Raw genomic sequence first — 20,644 nt, forward strand, 5'->3', positions numbered from 1 at the left:
GAAGTGGGAAGTAGTGGAGTACAAATACTTCGTTACTGTACTAAGTACATTTTTCTGGTATCAGTACTTTACTCCACTACTTATTTTTCTGACGACTTGTTACTTTGACTTTTTACATTTTGAACTCAAATACCTGTACTTTCTACTTCTTACATGTTGAACTCAGGTACTCTTTAAAACAGCTGCTAGTTATGGGTACTTTTTACTGAAGTACATTTCAAAGCCCTCTTTACTTTGACTTGAGTAAAGAAGTTTAGTCAGTACTTCTACTTTCACCAGAGTATTTTTAAACACGAGTATCTGTACTTCTACTTGAGTAAAGGAGGTGTGTACTGTTGTCATCTCTGCCGGATGCTAACCTGCATATGATGGGACATTTGCCAAACTTTTGGAGGTACTCAACATTTCCCAGATTCTCACCGCTGGCAACTAGACTGGACTAAATAGGAAAAGGATGAGGGGAGGACTGAGGGAAGGAGGAGAAAAAGGCCTTTTAGGACGACCCTCTTCCCAGACATTCGTTCAGGGGTGAGACTGCGTCCCGTTAGACGCCGACAGGAGTCTGGTCTTGTCTTTTCCCGACTCTTTTCTCTGTAAAGTCGTCCCGCTGCTGCTTCCCTCCGCCGGACGATCCTTTTCCACCCGATCTCGCTCAGAACCGCTTTCGGAGCGTCGGGAATTCTGCCGGGAAGGAGTGGAGGGCCGGGAGATCTGACAGCCGTTCTTCTCATCTGAGGGGCCAGAGGTGGGACAACAGAGAGAGGAGACTTGAAACAAACAATACTGGAGGAAGGGGAAGAAGAAGTACTCTGATATTTAATTAAGTAAAGTAGCAATACTACAGGGAAGAAGTACTCTGTTACAAGTAAGAGTACTGCATTCAAAATATAGTGAAAGTAGCGACAGTAAAAGTAGTCGTTGTGCAGATTGGTCCATTTCAGAATAATATATATGATATGTTTTATAATGATTGATCATGAAAGTGTTCTCAAAGCTGGTAAAGGTGCAGCTAGTTTGAATGACTTACTGCTGATGAATATCTGAACCTATAATTATAGGTTCATGTTTATTTATTAGTGTATTTATATTTTATATTAGCTAATCATCTGAATCTCTAAAAAGCTGTAAAAAAAAAAGCAAATCATAAAAGACTCAGGTAAAGAACCCCAAAATCTTAGTTGGGTACAGTGTGTGTGTGTGTGTGTGTGTGTGTGTGTGTGTGTGTGTGTGTGGTGTGTGTGTGTGTGTGGTGTGTGTGTGTGTGTGTGTGTGTGTGGTGTGTGTGTGTGTGTGTGTGTGTGTGTGTGTGTGTGTGTGTGTGTGTGTGTGTGTGTGTGTGTGTGTGTGTGTGTGTGGTGTGTGTGTGTGTGTGTGTGTGTGTGTTTCTTACCAGCCAGTGCCTGCACAGAGGGCTGATCATGAGAGCTCAGCAGCTGAGCCTGAATCGTCTCCACCACTCTCTTAAATCTGCGACTCGGACCTGAGAGCAGAGAGAGGAGCAACAGTGATTCATTTATTGTGTTTTTTTTTTTTAAGCCTACAAAAAAATGGAGATGTTGAATTCATGGAAGACATCCTCATGAATAGAATAAGGGGGACTGTGGCTTCAAAATACAAAGACAGTCTAAAGTGGGAGAACAGGGATCACACTAGAGGCACACAATACTAATATGAACCTGAAAATGCACATATTTCCACAAGTTTGGTAAAAATACTTCATTCAAAAGTACTATTGAAATTTGAAGTGATGTTCCTGGGGAAAGTAGATATAATGGATAATGACAATAAGTACATTTTTAACATTTTATAAGTTGGAAGTGGACGAGCCAAGAGGTTCCAACGGAGGGAGAGTGGATGGACGTGATCCATGAGACATATGTAGTGGAAAAGTTACTACAGAGCACATGGGTCAAACTCAAGGCCCGGGGGCCAAATCAGGCCCGTGGTGGATTTAATTTCGGCCCGCAGGATAATTTCTAATTACTATTAGATCTGGCCCTCCGGTATATTGCACGCACACCTTCACTCCATCCTGAGGGTCTCCTCAGCTCAGAGCCTGACCCCAAACATTGATGACCTTGCACCCAAGATGAGATGCCAAGTATCTGAGCTAGCATCACAGAGCAGCACACTGAGTTTACATGGATGTTTCCTTCTGCACTTTCTCTCTCACGACAACAGGGCATGTTTGGTTTTCTCTTTGAGGGAAATAGTTTTGTTGAAGCTGTTGTTGGCCTGTGGAGAAATGTAATCATAAGAAATTACTCAGAGCCATAAGAAATGAATGCAACTGATTATTTAATGTTTCATGTTGTTTTTATAGGCAATCATTTAAGCTTTGTTAGTTCCAGGTTTAATATGTGCAATAAGTTCATTTCAATATGTTTGGCAATAAACATTGAACCAGTCCGGCCCTCGACTAGTACCCATTTTTTAATGTTGGCCCACTGTGTATTTGAGTTGGACCCCCCTGGTACAGAGGGAAAAGTTTGAGAAGAGGTGGAAGGGACGGCGGGATTTGGTGAGGCCCACAAGGCCAGATTTAGTTGAGCTTAAAAAAGGAGGGTTGCTGAATGACTGAGAGCTCTTGCCCGTCTATGAGTCTGTTTGTTCCTCTGCTCGTTAACCTGTAAAGAAAGGAACAAAATGAACACATTACCTGCGATCAGGCTGAAGGTGACGCTGTAGATCCCCAGCTCTCTCTTCCCCTCCCTCTCTCTCTCTCTCTCGCCCTCAGAGAAACCAATGTCCACCTGAAGAGAATATCAGAGATTAGAGATCATAATAATAATAATAATAATAAACAGGTTATTTATAAAGCGCTTTTCATGGTGCTCAAAGCGCTTTACAAGCAGATGGTGATTAATATCAGTTTGTGTGTTTCTTTCTATCCATCTCATCAGTGTTCCTGTAGTGTTACATGCCACCACCAGGGGGCAGTGAAGATGGACACACTGCTGCTTTATGGAAACTACAAGATAAATGAAATATTGTGAGCTCATCTATGTGTCTGCAAATATAAATACAACATGCAATATCAAGTACAAAAACACTACGTGATGTATATTAGTTGTATTATATGTACAAACATAATACATCAATATCTTACATATTAAAGGCTCAACAGAATATATTTTTGAATATAGGGAGGGCCCTTTAATATTGGACTACTTGCAGTAACAGTGCATTTTATTATAATTGTTAACAAATAATCTACTCTACTGAGAACAACATTTCTTTTTACCATTTTGATATTTTTCCCCACAATTGTAGGTCCTTCATTTTACACTTATTTAGTTTTTTTTTTTTGTTTTTTTTTTTTTCATGTTGTGTGTGTGAGCGAATACAGCAACCCTGTGCTGTGATATATGCAATATGAATTCTGCCTAAACGCAGGCTAAAGCTGCTTGAAGGTTTTAGATTGTATACTAGCATTAAATATGAATGTTCCATAATTAAATATTTGTTTATATGATGCTGATATTACAACATTTAAACTCTTCACAGGGAGCATTTGCATATCGAAATAATTATATCATTATCCACATGATATACTCTGCATGTTTTAATGTTACTGGCCAGGCCACATGGGGATGGATAGTTAATAAAAACGCAGAAATACCTGGAACTTGACGGGCTTCTGGAAGACAGACGGGCCGCCGGAGGACTTGTACTCTGCCCGGAAACTATTCTGAGAAACAACACTGTGGCTGAGGGACGGGATCTGAGAGGAGAGAGAGAAACACTCAGAGGAACTAAACGCCATAAATACAGCTTATATAAGGGACTACAGCACGGTCACATGACTTCACGTCACCACCGCTAAGCTAAAGGAGGCTAATGTTGGGCTATAAAGGAACTACAGCACGGTCACATGACTTCACAACACCACCGCTAAGCTAAAGGAGCTAATGTTGGGCTATAAAGGAACTACAAGCACGGGTCACATGACTTCACGACACCACCGCTAAGCTAAAGGAGGCTAATGTTGGGCTATAAAGGAACTACAGCACGGGTCACATTGACTTCACCGTCACCACCGCTAAGCTAAAGGTGGCTAATGTTGGGCTATAAAGGAACTACAGCACGGTCACATGACTTCACGTCACCACCGCTAAGCTAAAGGTGGCTAATGTTGGGCTATAAAGGAACTACACCACGGTCACATGACTTCACGTCACCACCGCTAAGCTAAAGGAGGCTAATGTTGGGCTATAAAGGAACTACAGCACGGTCACATGACTTCACGTCACCACCGCTAAGCTAAAGGTGGCTAATGTTGGGCTATAAAGGAACTACAGCGCGGTCACATGACTTCACGTCACCACCGCTAAGCTAAAGGTGGCTAATGTTGGGTGTGATGACGTTTAGTCGTCTCATTTAGACACTTATACGATATGAAATCCACCAGTGGGGTATTTACTGACGTATCTCTTCAGCTTGTTGTTAAAACCACAGACCTTCCTTTCAGACCTAAAAACACATTCAGAAAACCATTGACCTCCAGACCACGGGACAGGATAGTGATGAAATGCTGACTCATGCCAAGGGTTTAGGACTCATTTCCTGCACCTCTATATATATATAGTATCATATATGAATGTTTAAACTCACGGAGAGGAACGCGTGCACGATGTCCGCCTTGATGGAGCTGAGCGGTTTGTCTCGAATCATCACGAAGATCTGCTCCTCTTTTCTCCAGAGTGATGAAGTTCCCGAACCCATGACTTCTTAGCCAGTCTGCAACAAGCAGGGTTGCGATACACATAAGATAAGATAGGATAGGATAAGATCAGATAGGATAAGATAGGATCAGATAAGATAGGATAACAATAAGATAGGATAGGATAGGATAGATAACATAAGATAAGATAGGATAAGATAAGATAGGATAACATAAGATAAGATAGGATAGGATAAGATAGATAACATAAGATAAGATAGGATAAGATAAGATAGGATAACATAAGATAAGATAGGATAGGATAAGATAGGATAAGATAAGATAGGATAAGATAGGATAAGATAAGATAGGATAACATAAGATAGGATAGGATAGGATAGATAACATAAGATAAGATAGGATAAGATAAGATAGGATAACATAAGATAAGATAGGATAGGATAAGATAGATAACATAAGATAAGATAGGATAGGATAAGATAATATCAGAATACTTTTTTTAGTCCCAGAGAGGGGAAAAGTACATTGTTACAGCAGAAAAGAGCCACAGACAGCTTAATGTTACCAGATAAGATAGGATAAGATAGGATAGGAAGTACTTTATTGATACCAATCTGAGAAATGTTTGCGTTGCAGCAGCATAACAAAACAAGGCATTGTACATAAGAGAAATTAAAAGAGTAGAAATAAACAATTCTAAAAATGAAAACATCTCAAATAGAAATAAAACAGCATTAAAAAATTAAAACATATACATTTTTATCAATTGATTATAATAAGTTCGGTGTTGGTAATTAACAAAATAAATGGACTCTTGTACTTAAGACCAACTTTGAGATACTTTTACTTTACGTATTTCCATCTTATGTTATTTCATGTATGCATTTGAACATGTTTTGCATTTGGACGCAGTAAAAATAACACGTTAACAGAGAGAAAATGCAAATTGAGGCATAGCGTAAAATGCATATTCACTATATAGCTAACCCATGCTATTATGCTATACTAATTGAATTATTTCCCGCACTTCACTTTGTTATTACGACATTGATGTATGTATGAATGCTAGCTTTACCTCTTCTCTTGTACTTGTGTAACGACAATAAATGCTTCTATATTATTATGATCAGGAGTCACATAGAAGTTAGGTTCATGATTCTGGAAACAGGAGTTGATATAAATCGATGTCCTGGAGGCTGAGAGCATCTCTAAAACACCAAATGGACCGTTTTGAAATGTTGATTTGCACTTTTAGATATTGTAAAGTAGAGAAAGACTTACTCTGGACTGGACTCTGGAGTCAGACTGGACATGTCCTCTGATGTGGGAACTACACAAAGAAAAAGAGTGAGTACCAAAAAAGGTAAAGGGCAGTGAGTCCTGATGACAGGCTCGACAGTAATTGGCCTGATTGCAGATTATCAGAGACATTAGTGACGAAGCCTGAGAACACACACTTAGTAATAATACACTCTGAACTGGATGTGGAGACAAACTGTTAGCACAGCATCAAGGTCACAGTGATGGAGAAACATGTCCTACATTACCCATAATCCCCTCTGTTTCAGCCCTGTTTCCAAAGTGCTGATTCTCTGTCTGTTACTTCAGATGAAAATAAGGAGCCCCTCCCCACGCCCTCTGAGAGGAGATTTGGTTACAAAGAACTCAATGGTGCTCTAGGAGGAGATTTAGATAAGGGGGGGGGGGGTTACCTTGGTTGCTGATTGGCTAATGATTACACAAGACAAAACATCGTTATGACATCACAAAGTGGCCAAAATCTGATCAGCTCATTTTCAGACAGGTTTTTATAGAAATGGATCAAAAAGAGAGAATCTTTGTTCCTGAAACTTTCAGAGTCTCTTTCCACAGAGGGGACACATGTTGATGTAGAAGAGGGGACACATGTTGAGAAGAAGAGACATGAAGAATGAGGGGGACACATGTTGATGAAGAGAAAGAGAGACATGAAGAATAGGGTACACATGTGATGTAGAAGGAGACATGAAGAAGAGGGGACACATGTTGATGAAGAAGAAGAGACATGAGGAAGAGGGGGACACATGTTGATGGTAGAAGAGACATGAGAAAGAGGGGGACACATGTTGATGAAGAAGAGAAGAAGAGTACATGAAGAAGAGGGGACACATGTTTGATGATAGAAGAAGACATGAAGAAGAGGGACACATGTTGATGAAGAAGAGACATGAAGAAGAGGGGACACATGTTTGATGTGGGAAGAGAAATGAAGAAGAGGGGACCCATGATGATGTGGAAGAGAGAACATGAAGAAGAGGGGACACATGTTGGATGTGGGAAGAGACATGAAGAAGAGGGGACACATGTTGATGAAGAAGAGACATGAAGAAGAGGGGACACATGTTGATGTGGAAGAGACATGAAGAAGAGGGGACACATGTTGATGTGGAAGAGACATGAAGAAGAGGGGACACATGTTGATGAAGAAGAGACATGAAGAAGAGGGGACACATGTTGATGTAGAAGAGACATGAAGAAGAGGGGACACATGTTGATGAAGAAGAGACATGAAGAAGAGGGGACACATGTTGATGTAGAAGAGACATGAAGAAGAGGGGACACATGTTGATGAAGAAGGAGACATGAAGAAGAGGGGGACACATGTTGATGTAGAAGAGACATTGAAGAAGAGGGGACACATGTTGATGAAGAAGAGACATGAAGAAGAGGGGACACATGTTTGATGTAAGAAGAGACATGAAGAAGAGGGGACACATGTTGATGTAGAAGAGACATGAGGAAGAGGCGGACACATGTTGATGAAGAAGAGACATGAAGAAGAGGGGACACATGTTGATGCTAGAAGAGACATGAAGAAGAGGGGACACATGTTGATGAAAGAAGAGACATGAAGAAGAGTGGACACATGTTGATGAAGAAGAGGGGACACATGTTGATGAAGAAGAGACATGAAGAATGAGGGGACACATGTTGATGAAGAAGAGGGGACACCTGTTGATGTATGAGAGACATGAAGAAGAGGGGACACATTGTGATGAAAAGAGACATGAGAAGAGGGGACACATGGTGAATTGTAGAAGAGACATGAAGAAGAGGGGACACATGTTGATGAAGAAGAGACTGAAGAAGAGGGGACACATGTTGATGTAGAAGAGACATGAAGAAGATGGGACACATGTTGATGAAGAAGAGACATGAAGAAGAGGGGGACACATGTTGATGTAGAAGAGACCATGAAGAAGAGGGGACACATGTTGATGAAGAAGAGACATGAGGAAGAGGGGACACATGTTGATGTAGAAGAGACATGAAGAAGAGGGGGACACATGTGATGAAAGAAGAGACATGAAGAAGAGGGGACACATGTTGATGTAGAAGAGACGGGAAGAAGAGGGGACAAATGTTGATGAAGAAGAGACATGAAGAAGAGGGGACACATGTTGATGTGGAAGAGACATGAAGAAGAGGGGACACATGTGATGTGGAAGAGACATGAAGAAGAGGGGACACATGTTGATGAAGAAGAGACATGAAGAAGAGGGGACACATGTTGATGTTGGAAGAGACATGAAGAAGAGGGGGACACATGTGATGTATGACATGAAGAGGGGACCACATGTTGATGGAAGAGAGACATGAGAAGAGGGGACACATGTTGATGTAGAAGAGACATGAAGAAGAGGGGACACATGTTGATGAAGAAGAGACATGAAGAAAGAGGGGACACATGTTGATGTAGAAAGAGACATGAAGAAGAGGGGGGACCACATGTTTGATGAAGAAGAGAAGAGACATGAAGAAGAGGGGACACATGTTGATGTAGAAGAGACATGAAGAAGAGGGGACACATGTTTGATGTAGAAGAGGAAACATGAGGAGAGGGGACACATGTTGATGAAGAGATAGAGACCTGAAGATAGAAGAGGGGACACATGTTGATGTAGAAGAGACATGAGGAAGAGGGGACACATGTTGATGAAGAAGAGACATGAAGAAGAGGGGACACATGTTGATGTAGAAGAGACATGAGGAAGAGGGGACACATGTTGATGAAGAAGAGACATGAAGAAGAGGGGACACATGTTTGATGAAGAAGAGGGGACCACATGTTGATGAAGAAGAGACATGAAGAAGAGGGGACACATGTTGATGAAGAAAGAGGGGACACATGTTGATGTAGAGAGACATGAAGAAGAGGGGACACATGGTGATGAAGAAGAGACATGAATGAAGAGGGGGACACATGTGATTGTAGAAGAGACATGAAGAAGAGGGGACACATGTTGATGAGAAGAGACATGAAGAAGAGGGGACACATGTTGATGAAGAAGAGACATGAGGAAGAGGGGACACATGTTGATGAAGAAGAGACATGAGAAGAGGGGACACATGTGATGTAGAAGAGACATGAAGAAGAGGGGACACATGTTGATGAAGAAGAGACATGAACAAGTGGATTTTGCATAATAGAGTGGTGCAGGGAAGACATATTTAGCAACGGGGTTTCTCCAGAGGATTTAGGAAATAGCTCGAAATAATGTCTGTGGAAAACGAACCTGTTTGATAAATGCACGTTTTGTTCAGTCGGATAATCTCCACATGTCTACCCTACTTTTATAATGTTCTAATCATAAATCTAATGTCCAGAAGCTAAATGCTAACGTGATGCTGTAAAGGAACTACAGGCGAGTCCAGCAGCACGACTTCAAACGTCCGCCAACTTCAGATCCATATTCAAACACACAGATTCTAAATGGTACGAGTTGAAGCGTTTGTTTGAACAGTCTGCAGGAGGCAGGTACTTGCTTTCAAGCAGAACAGGGCAAACTAACTTAGAGGAGTGTTTACGGTGTTTCGGCGTAATGACGTACAACGTCCTCCACGACTTCTGTAGTCCTATTCAGCCACTTGGTAACAACCATCGTTTTTCAGACACGTCAACTCTTCAGAAATCACCAGAGGGGTCACTGCTGATGGATTTAATGTCCTAGAACAAAACGTGATCCGTCTCTTCAAGTGTCTCAACCACAGACCTTATTTACAGCTATTTTCCTAAATCCTATGGAGAGATCCCATTGGCTCTGAGACCAGGGAACAGGAAGTGGTGGAAATGTTGACTCACTTCCTGGTTTTAGGACTCATTCCAGCCACCACTCTATTGGTGACCTTTAAATTAAACTCCCTCACCTGAAGTTTGCGTCGATGAAAGCGCGGCGACCCCAGCAAGTTGTTCTTGAACGAGTTGAGTCTCGTCCTCCAGTGGGCGGAGCTTGAAGCGGCCAATCCCCCGCTTCCTCCCGGGCTGGAGGGCGGAGTCAGAGACAGAGAAGCCCCGCCCCCTCCTCCTCCGTCCACTCGGGAGGAAGAGGAGGAGGAGGAAGAGGAGGGAGGAGGAGTGTTTGAGGAGGAAGAGGGGTGGTGTTGGATTTGATGCACAGGTGTTCCCAGAGGGGTGGGCAGCGGAGAACCCTGAGGAGTCACCTGAGACACAGGAGGGGAATTAGAAGAGGACGAGGAGGTGTTCTTGGATTTAAAGATGGACGGAGATGGGAAATTAAAGAAGCGAGGAGTGGGGGAGATAATGGGAGAAGGTGAAGGAGAAGGAGAGCGAGGAGTATGGAGGGGGAGGGACTTCATGGAGTGGAAGTGAGGGCGATCTTTGGGGTTTTTTGAGGGCAGGGTTTGGGTTTTTGGGTCTGGTTTTAGACGGATGGTAGGAGTGGTGGTGGTGGTAGGTCCTGGTTTAGGGTCTGGTTTGGAGGAGGAAGCTGAGGCGACTTCTGATTGGCTGAAAGTGAACACCGGGCTCTGATGGGACAGACAGAGAAGATGGAGAAGAGAGGGAGGGATGGAGAGATGAGAGAAAGATATGGTTATGAGTTATGGTTCATGGAAAGGATTCGTAAACAACCCCAAATCAGAAAGGAAAAGTGATCTGTTAGAGTGGTGCAGGGATGTTGGTTTCCTGTAGTAGAACTGAAGGCAGCATCTCCCTGGTTCGCTCCACAAGAAGCCCATTGGACTTATTGTAGAAAAGTAGCTGATATATAGCAGGCTATAAAGGAACTACAGCACGGTCACATGACCACCGCTAAGCTAAAGGTGGCTAATCTTGGGCTATAAAGGAACTACAGCACGGTCACATGACTTCACGTCACCACCGCTAAGCTAATGTTGGGCTATAAAGGAACTACAGCATGGTCACATGACTTCACGTCACCACCGCTAAGCTAAAGGTGGCTAATGTTGGGCTATAAAGGAACGACAGCACGGTCACATGACTTCACGTCACCACCGCTAAGCTAAAGGTGGCTAATGTTGGGCTATAAAGGAACTACAGCACGGGTCACATTACTTCACGTCACCACCGCTAAGCTAAAGGTGGCTAATGTTGGGCTATAAAGGAACTAAAGCACGGTCACATGACTTCACGTCACCACCGCTAAGCTAAAGGCGGCTAATGTTGGGCATAAAGGAACTACAGCACGGTCACATGACTTCACGTCACCACCGCCCTAAGCTAAAGGTGGCTAATGTTGGGCTATAAAGGAACGACAGCACGGTTCACATGACTTCACGTCACCACCGCCTAAGCTAAAGGTGGCTAATGTTGGGCTATAAAGGAACTACAGCACGGTTCCACATGACTTCACGTCACCACCGCTAAGCTAAAGGTGGCTAATGTTGGGCTATAAAGGAACGACAGCACGGTCACATGACTTCACGTCACCACCGCTAAGCTAAGGCGGCTAATGTTGGGCTATAAAGGAACTACAGCACGGTCACATAACTTCACGTTACCACCGCTAAGCTAAAGGTGGCTAATGTTGGGCTATAAAGGAACGACAGCACGGTCACATGACTTCACGTCACCACCGCTAAGCTAAAGGTGGCTAATGTTGGGCTATAAAGGAACGACAGCATGGTCACATGACTTCACGTCACCACCGCTAAGCTAAAGGTGGCTAATGTTGGGCTATAAAGGAACTACAGCACGGTCACATGACTTCACGTCACCACCGCTAAGCTAAAGGTGGCTAATGTTGGGCTATAAAGGAACGACAGCACGGTCACATGACTTCACGTCACCACCGCTAAGCTAAAGGTGGCTAATGTTGGGCTATAAAGGAACTACAGCACGGTCACATGACTTCACGTCACCACCGCTAAGCTAAAGGTGGCTAATGTTGGGCTATAAAGGAACTACAGCACGGTCACATGACTTCACGTCACCACCGCTAAGCTAAAGGTGGCTAATGTTGGGCTATAAAGGAACTACAGCACGGTCACATGACTTCACGTCACCACCGCTAAGCTAAAGGAGGCTAATGTTGGGCTATAAAGGAATTACAGCACGGTCACATGACTTCACGTCACCACCGCTAAGCTAAAGGCGGCTAATGTTGGGCTATAAAGGAACTACAGCACGGTCACATGACTTCACGTCACCACCGCTAAGCTAAAGGCGGCTAATGTTGGGCTATAAAGGAACTACAGTGATGAAATGCTGACTCATTTACAGGTTTTATGACCCATTCCTGCACCATCTATTCTGGGGTGTTGTTATGTTTGTGTTATGTCATCATGCACACACAGACGTTAGTATGAGGCAGCATGGTGTGTTTATGAAATGGTAAGGTGTGTATGACTGAGGATGAAAAGCATAGCTAGCAACAACAGTCTGAGCAGAGGTTATCAGAAGAAAACAAAAAAAAGCATCACAGGAAATTTGTTTTGTTTCCTCTGATGACCAAAACTGATATGTATATATTGCATTTACTGATAATATTTATAAGTTGACTATATATACAGTACATTTGACATCTGGAACTGTATTAAGTCTACAACACTGCAGAGAGATAACAAATACTGATCGACTGCAACTGATAAACAAACAGTGTCTGCCTCTTGGAAAACAAGTTCAAAGATAAGTCTGGGAATATTCTATTTTCTTTACCGAGACCAATACGAAGCAAAGACTCTTTGACTCCTATTGAACATCAGTATTTTCCTACAACAACTGCAGTTAAAACAGACTTACAGCTATATATATATATATAAATGAGTACATGTCTTAATGAAACCCTTCTTTCATGGTGGCAGGTGACATTAACCTTGTTGGTGTAAGGTGCTCATTGTGTTCCCAGACAGCAGGTTGAACACTGTTTGTCTCTATGATAATAAACCCTAATGAAGCAGGAATGAGCTGTTTTCTACAGGTGAGTGAAGTCTTACCCTGGGACTGCTCAGAGGACTGGAGCACAGACCTGTCGACGCTCCACTGACTGAACGGGACCTTTGGAACAAAGAAAGAAACAATGAAGGTGAATCAATCTATGTGCAAAAGATAAAGATATTCTGTATCTGACTTAGTGTTAAGCTTGTTATTGAGACTCTTAAAGGGCCCATGTCATGCTTTTCTGGTTATTAACCGTGTGTTATTGTTACGTTCCCTCCTAAACTAGGGGTACAAAGGGAAGTAACAAAACACAAAAATAACCGGGCGAGAGAAAAAGGAGAGGAAACTCACTGCTACAAAGTGATGTTTAATTAATCAATAATAGTAGGTTTTTCTGCATGTAAACGGTCTGCAGTCACACACCCTCAAAGTACACCCTGTAGCGAGTAAAACTCTAACACAGAAAAGACCTGTCTGCTGCCCCAGAACGCCTCGTTGGAGATCTTTATTTTTCCATTTCTTTCTTACGGGGCAGGTTGACGTCACTAAGTCCAAATGGACCAATCCGCACACACACACACACACATTCAGCTCAGACCCCACGCAGCAACCAGGAAACGACACCAGTAATCCAGCTCACACTGTCCGCTCCTCGCAGCAGCGAGCCCTGCAACGTCCCGCCAACACGGCACCCAGACCCCACGCAGCATTCTCATCTGTTTGTCATTACTGGTGTCATTTCCTGGTTGCTAACAATCGCCATTGTAACACATAATCACTGATGTTCTGCTGTAACGGTGGTGGACTCATCAGAACAGAGTGGGCGAGCTGACCAATCAGAGCGCACTGGGCTCATAGGGAGGGGGGGGGGGGGCAGGAGCTCCAACAAGCCGTGTAGGACAGAGAGTGAATACACATACTATACAGAGATGCGATGAGAAACCAATGTGAGTTTGGAACATTGAACAATATAAATCTATTCTAGTAGACCTCAACAATGGAATTATGATCAGTAGAAATGGCCATGCCATGGGACCTTTAAGCTTGTTATAGTTATTGAGACTTTTTTCTCGGAAAATTCGATTTTTTAAATCTTTTTCAGAAAAAAATTATATTTTTCAGAAAATGTGATTATTTTCAAAAGGAATTGATATTTTTCACAATTGGACTTTTTTTCACAATTTGACTTTTTTTTCACAATTTTTTGCAGAAATCCACTTTTTTCTTGGAAACTCACAAAAATGTTCCCTTTTTTCTCAGATTGTTCCCTTTTTCCCAGAATGTGTAGTTTTTCAGAATTTCACTTTTTTCCTCAGAATTTGCCTGTTTTCCCAGAATGTGTATCATTTCAGAATTTCCAATTTTTCACTTTTTTTCCCAATTATGAATATTCTCAAAATTACCATTTCTTCTAAAAATTTCAGTTTTTCCTCAAAATTACAGTTTTTTCTCAAAATTACAGTTTTTTCTCAAAATTACAGTTTTTCTGAGAATGTCTACATTTTCTCAGAATTTATGGAGGGAACCAGGAAGATGCTGCCTTCAGGTTCCAACACAAAAATACGACATCCCTGCAAAGATAAAATAACATAGAAGAACCTGCCCTGATGTGTTATCTCACCTCTGGCTGTGTGCGTTAGAGTCCAGAGCCCTGCGAGGCGGGGTGGGAGACCCCTGATCTGTGACGCTCAGGACCTCCAGGCTCTTTCTCTCTGGACGACAGCGGCCATGACGCGTCAGCATGGGCGAGTCCACGCGCTTTCTGGGGGGGTCTGAAGATAAGATAAGATAAGATAAGATAAGAAGTACTTTATTGATCCCAAGTTGGGACATGTTTGTGTTGCAGCAGCATAAAAAGACAAGGCATATTTACAAAACAAATTAAAAGACAAGAAATAAACAAAAAAGTTGAAAATATACATGTTGAATTTATAAATGAACAATAACAAGATATAAAGCAAGTTATTATATATACATAAGTATGTGAGGGATGGAATATTAAATATTAAACTGAATATATAAATGTAGAATGTACAGTGAGATTTTAAGTCCAAGAGAAGCTATGGAGATAAATTATGTATTTATTATTATTATGTATGTGGGGGAAACTTCTGAAGCAATGGAGACCCAGAGAGACACGAGGAGAGCTGGAGCTTTGATGGCAAACACTGACGGTTTATTTGGAGCTTCGGCCGGAGAATTCACAAGACATGTCACGGGCCACACGGATGAGAAGCCACAATCAATTCTGAAGAGCCCTCCTGTAGCTCCAGGTTTTTAACTAGTTCAGAGTGTAATGATCAACATTCTTCAATAGATAGACTAAACAGCTGAGGACACTGTTGTCGCTTATGGCTCGGGGTCATCTACACCCCGAGAAGGATGTGTTCCAGGTGTCCCACAACAATAACTATCTCTGACCGAGAGCTGCCCGGTCACAAACTGGTAACAACAACAACTTAGGGCAGCCCCTCCTTCAGGGAGATAACGGCTGCTCAAGGTTGGGGCATCTGCGTCAGAGGGCGAAGGAGGACATGCAGGGCAAATCATTCCCTGACAAAGTATACATTAATTGTGCAAGGAATGGATTATTAAATAGAATGACAACATTTCACATCATCAGAAGGTCATAGAGCAGGTTTCAGTATAAGTTTCAGTCATAATAAGAGCTGTTTGAAAACTCTATTTCATCGCGGGCAACATTAGGATTTTGGTTGCACTTTTTTGGTCACTTCAAGACTATACAAATAAACATATATACATATATAATATATATAAAATAATGTATTATATTATATTACATTATTGCCTCCGACCTCCCAATCCCAATGTAAATTGAACGAAGCATAATATTATTTAATGTTTCACTTTTTTTCAGGACATTTTTTCACAATTTCACCTTTTTCTCGAAATTCATTTTTTCCTCAACATTTCACTTTTATCAGAATTGTGACTTTTTTTCTCAGAATTTTGAAATGTTCTCACGATTTAAAATGTTTCGCTAAATTTTGTATTATTTTCAGAATTTCACTTTTTCCACCGAATTTCACTTTTTCCACTTTTTTCTCAGAATTTCACTTTTTTCTTAGAATTTTGACTTTTTATTTCATAATTTCACTTTTTTCTCACATAATGTCACTTGTTTCTCAGAATTTCACATTTTTGTAAATAGGACTCAGTATAATAAAATTGAATGTTGTTACCGAGGTCGTTTCTGGCGGGCAGATCCTCGTCCTCACAGCTGGGATATCTTTCCTTCCTGTCGAACAGGAGGTAGTAGATCATCTTCTCCTGGTTCTCCCTGAAGAACAGGAAGAGAGACAGAAACCAGAGAGTCAGAAACCAGAGAGACAGAAACCAGAGAGACAGAAACCAGAGAGACAGAAAACAGAGAGACAGAAACCAGAGAGACAGAAACCAGAGAGATAGAAACCAGAGAGACAGAAACCAGAGAGACAGAAACCAGAGAGACAGAAAACAGAGAGACAGAAACCAAGGTCAGAAAGAGAGGAGACAGTCTTTACTTTATAGAGATCTCATATTTATTTTGGGCTACCCTGAAGTTAGCATCACAAGAGCTACCTCGACCAAAATTTGGCTTTTTTCTCAGCTTGACTTGTTTCTCAGAATTCACTTTTTCGCAGAATTTCAAAACAAATTTCTCACAATGTGACTTTTTTTTCACAATTTCACTTTACACCCTAGAATTCTGTCATTTTCCTCAAAATTCTGTCATTTTTCTCAAAATTCTGTCATTTTTCTCAAAATTTAAATTTTTCTCAAAATTTAAATTTTTCTCAAAATTTTATTTTTTTTTCAATTTTAATTTTTCTTAAAATTTTATTTTATTTTCTCAGAATTTCACTTTTTTCCTCTGAATTTCACTTTTTTTCTCACAATGTCACTTTTTTAAAGAATTTCTCTTTTTAAGAATCAATACCTTTTTCCCAGAATTCTGTCATTTTTCTCAAAATTCCCTTTTTCGCAGCCTATTACATGGAAATACAGTAGTACAGTACTTGAGTAAATCTACTTAGTTACTTCCCAACTCTGAGTTCAATTTATGTTTTTCTCGCTGTCTCTCAATCAGTGGAGGTGTGTGATGGTGTTTGTACTCCTCTGAGTTTAATGGTGTGTTATATTCGTGTGTGATGGTGTTTGTACTCCTCTGAGTCTAATGGTGTGTTATATTCGTGTGTGATGGTGTTTGTACTCCTCTGAGTTTAATGGTGTCTTATATTCATGTGTGATGGTGTTTGTACTCACTCTGAGTTTAATGGTGTCTTATATTCGTGTGTGATGGTGTTTGTACTCACTCTGAGTTTAATGGTGTGTTATATTCGTGTGTGATGGTGTTTGTACTCCTCTGAGTCTAATGGTGTGTTATATTCGTGTGTGATGGTGTTTGTACTCCTCTGAGTTTAATGGTGTCTTATATTCATGTGTGATGGTGTTTGTACTCACTCTGAGTTTAATGGTGTCTTATATTCGTGTGTGATGGTGTTTGTACTCACTCTGAGTTTAATGGTGTCTTATATTCATGTGTGATGGTGTTTGTACTCCTCTGAGTTTAATGGTGTCTTATATTCATGTGTGATGGTGTTTGTACTCACTCTGAGTTTAATGGTGTCTTATATTCGTGTGTGATGGTGTTTGTACTCACTCCTCACTTGTAAGGTCCTGAGTGAGCTTCACCCGGTCTCTGAAGCACCCTAAGGAGAACATGCTCTCCAGAACATCAGGGTCCAGGTCTGATAACGAGGCGATCCTCTTCACACACACCCTGCGGGGGGGCGGCTGCTCCGGACACGGCTCGTTACGACCCCCCCTGGTGGGAAGAAGAAGAAACAATCAGTGTGTGAAGTTACACACGTTAGAAATAGGGGGAAAATAACCAATTGCAAATGTTATGACTGGGATATCAGAAGGAATTAAACATTTGTTCCACTATCATTAAAAGATATAATGAATTGATCATGGTGTGTTTGTTTCTTAAGAGGATCCGTACCATTATTAGGTCTGTAGAATCCTTCCTTTACATATACTCATCTATTTGACCTTTAACAAATATTGTACAAATATTGCACTAGTCCATAATGTGGTTTCTATAACATGTCAATTAACTGTGCAGCCCTCTAACCTATTAGAGTTTGCAGTAAGAATTGACAACATTACACAGGTTTACACAAATAAAAATACTACAAACCACCAAAGATTACTTATGTTTGGCATTAGCCGTTAGCTTGGAGTTACTCTTTGTAGTACGTATGGAAAAGTACAATCTAAAATACCGATAAAGGTTTGGGTGGAAGAGGGAACAGGGAAGATGGAGAGGAGAAATGTATGTGATACTTACTGGTACCAGGAGTGTTTCTGTATTGCTTCTAGCTGTAGAAACACAAATAAAAGACAATATTACAGCACGGATAAAAACATCTGATCCCATGTTTTCACCTCATTTTGGACTAAAATGCTGCTTCTAGAAAGAGGAAGCATCTCTGAACACTTTGTCCTGAACACTAGTATCAGTGAAGGGGAGCCACTCTCCATTGTTGTTAAAGGTCAGCTATCATGCTATTTCTAGGCAATAGCATAGGTCTCAGATATATACAAATATATAAAAAACATGTCTATGAAGTGTTTTGCTCAAAATACCAAACAGGTCACGCATTCTAGCCATGCCTCATATCCCTCTGTTTCACTTCCTGTTTCTAAAGTGCTGATTTTGGGTATAAAGCTTTAAAAAGGAGGGGTCTGAGCTCATGGTGGACCTGGCAGCTACCGTCTAAACTAAATACTGCCGTGATGAAACGCCATATCATGGATTATCAAGGATTATCTCTGAAACAGTATGGAGCTCAAAGGCTTTCTCTCTTGCCGGTTATACCACAAGGTGAGTTCCTTTTTATTTCCTGCTTCTTCACACACATGCTCTCCAGTACAGGTTAGCTCTGAGTGTTAGCGATGCTAATGTAAACACCGACCATATTACGTCCAAAACAGTCGGGCATTGTTTCTGATAGCAACGTTTCTGATAGTGCCGTGGGTCCACATTTCAGATATTACGTCATATCAGACGCAAATCTGGATCAGCTCCGTTGTTCCCCCGTTTTTAGAGATTTGGGTACGGAGGAAAAGAGAGAGGGGTTTATTTTCTGACGCTGCGTGAGTTCCCTGACACACCAGGGACACATATGGCGCGTTTCCACTACAGCGCGGAGCACGGTTTAAGAGGGCTGTGACGTCAGCGGCCCGTCTTTGGTTGCGTTTCCACTTGGCCTAGTACCGGCCGGCGGGTCCTAATTCACAGTTTTTCTGGCCTCATAAAATCGTGGGTCTAGGGCCAGAGACAACGAGGCTGAGTTGGGCTGAGTATGCTAAACTAGAGAGAGGATCGCTGGCAAGGGGGCTACAACTACAACAAGATGGACATATTTGACCGTGATTTAATTGTAATACACGTTTCAAAATGATGAAGTAACAACATACTGATACCGGTTAGTAAAAACCATGAATTAATGCTTTGTCAAGTCTGCAGACAGACGGCAGGGGAAAAACCTTTTAAAATGCGTGTTTTCTAAATGGAGCTTGGCTAAGCTAACGCAGTATATGCTCCGACCGTCCACACTCACAACAACGGCCTACAGACATAAATAAAGCAGCGACTGTATTCGCCATGACACAGGCAGTCTGTGGTTTGTACTTGTTTAACTTTTGTCTAGTTTCTGAACAGATATGAGGAGCTGTGAGCTCTGAGTGCTAACAGCTAACGGCTGTGTTGTTTTTCTGGGGTTCTCATTGAAGATGACGTCACGGCTCCGCCTACACTGCGTTACTATAGATACTACCCCAGTTCCTAAACTGTAATGGAAACGCAGCATAAAGTGAGCCAGTCCTAACGAGGCCTAGCCATACCGAGCGAGGCCGAGCGAGGCCGTGTAGTGGAAATGCGCCAATAGTGATGTAGAAAAGACATCAAAAAGTGCATTTTGCATGATAGGTCCCCTTTAATGTTGAAAACTCAACTATTCATTAGTCTTTCAACTGATTTAAATGCGGAAACTGGGGTTATTCATCAGAATTTCGTATGACTTGACTTGACTTGACTCTCACCACAGTGACTTGAGACTTGCTCATGACTTGCACATGTATGACTTACTCCCACCAGGGTTCCTGCAGGTTTCACCAACTCAAATGTAAGACTTTTTAAGACCTTTTTAAGACCACTTTGAATAGAATTTAAGTCCTATTTCACGGCAAGAAAGTATGAAGGAAAATTGCTATGAAAGAAGTAATACGTACCATAATTACTTACAAAGTAAATGTATTACTTTGCAGCCCGGACATTTCCCCCAAAACACATTTAGACGTGATCGCAACACAGAAGTACCTTTCAAATCCCATCATTTTTAAGACCTTCTAAATCAAATTTAAGACCTTTCTTATTTATTTGATCATATTTAAGACTTTTTAAGACTTGTTAAGACCCCGCGGGAACCCTGTCCCACCTCTGGTACACAGTATTAAATAGAAACTATTCTCAGTCATTTTATCCTTTGTGAATGAACATTGAAGCTCATCTCCTCTCTGCTTCAGGAGTGCTCACAGTATCAGCCGTTGATCAGCTGTGTCTCTGGAGGATCAGTAATGCAGCTGCAGGTTGTGAACACTTTGATCTGAGAGGAAACCAGAGAGCAGCCGAACACACTTTCACTGCACGAACACATCCGTTTCCTGATGTGAAGCAGATGCAGAAGAGAAGATTCCAACATAGGGACGGT

The 20,644-nt window shown here is 41.6% G+C and overlaps 1 protein-coding gene across 1 annotated transcript in view; it reads right to left on the minus strand.

Moving 5' to 3' along the window:
* Positions 1-289: 289 nt before the first annotated feature.
* LOC117493926 (serine/threonine-protein kinase BRSK1-like) overlaps positions 290-20,644 on the minus strand; it is a 50,117-nt gene continuing 29,762 nt past the window's right edge. Inside the window, 15 exon segments of the mRNA XM_034144528.1 lie at positions 290-740; positions 1,391-1,480; positions 2,660-2,753; positions 3,623-3,724; positions 4,615-4,695; positions 4,697-4,720; positions 4,722-4,740; positions 5,966-6,014; position 9,292; positions 9,872-10,492; positions 12,920-12,980; positions 14,485-14,635; positions 16,067-16,164; positions 17,527-17,691; positions 18,220-18,251. Of these exon segments, the coding sequence (XP_034000419.1) occupies positions 523-740; positions 1,391-1,480; positions 2,660-2,753; positions 3,623-3,724; positions 4,615-4,695; positions 4,697-4,720; positions 4,722-4,740; positions 5,966-6,014; position 9,292; positions 9,872-10,492; positions 12,920-12,980; positions 14,485-14,635; positions 16,067-16,164; positions 17,527-17,691; positions 18,220-18,251 (1,806 nt within the window). The 3' untranslated portion in view covers positions 290-522.

The sequence above is a fragment of the Trematomus bernacchii genome, unplaced genomic scaffold, assembly GCF_902827165.1.
Source record: "Trematomus bernacchii unplaced genomic scaffold, fTreBer1.1, whole genome shotgun sequence".
NCBI lineage: Eukaryota > Metazoa > Chordata > Actinopteri > Perciformes > Nototheniidae > Trematomus > Trematomus bernacchii.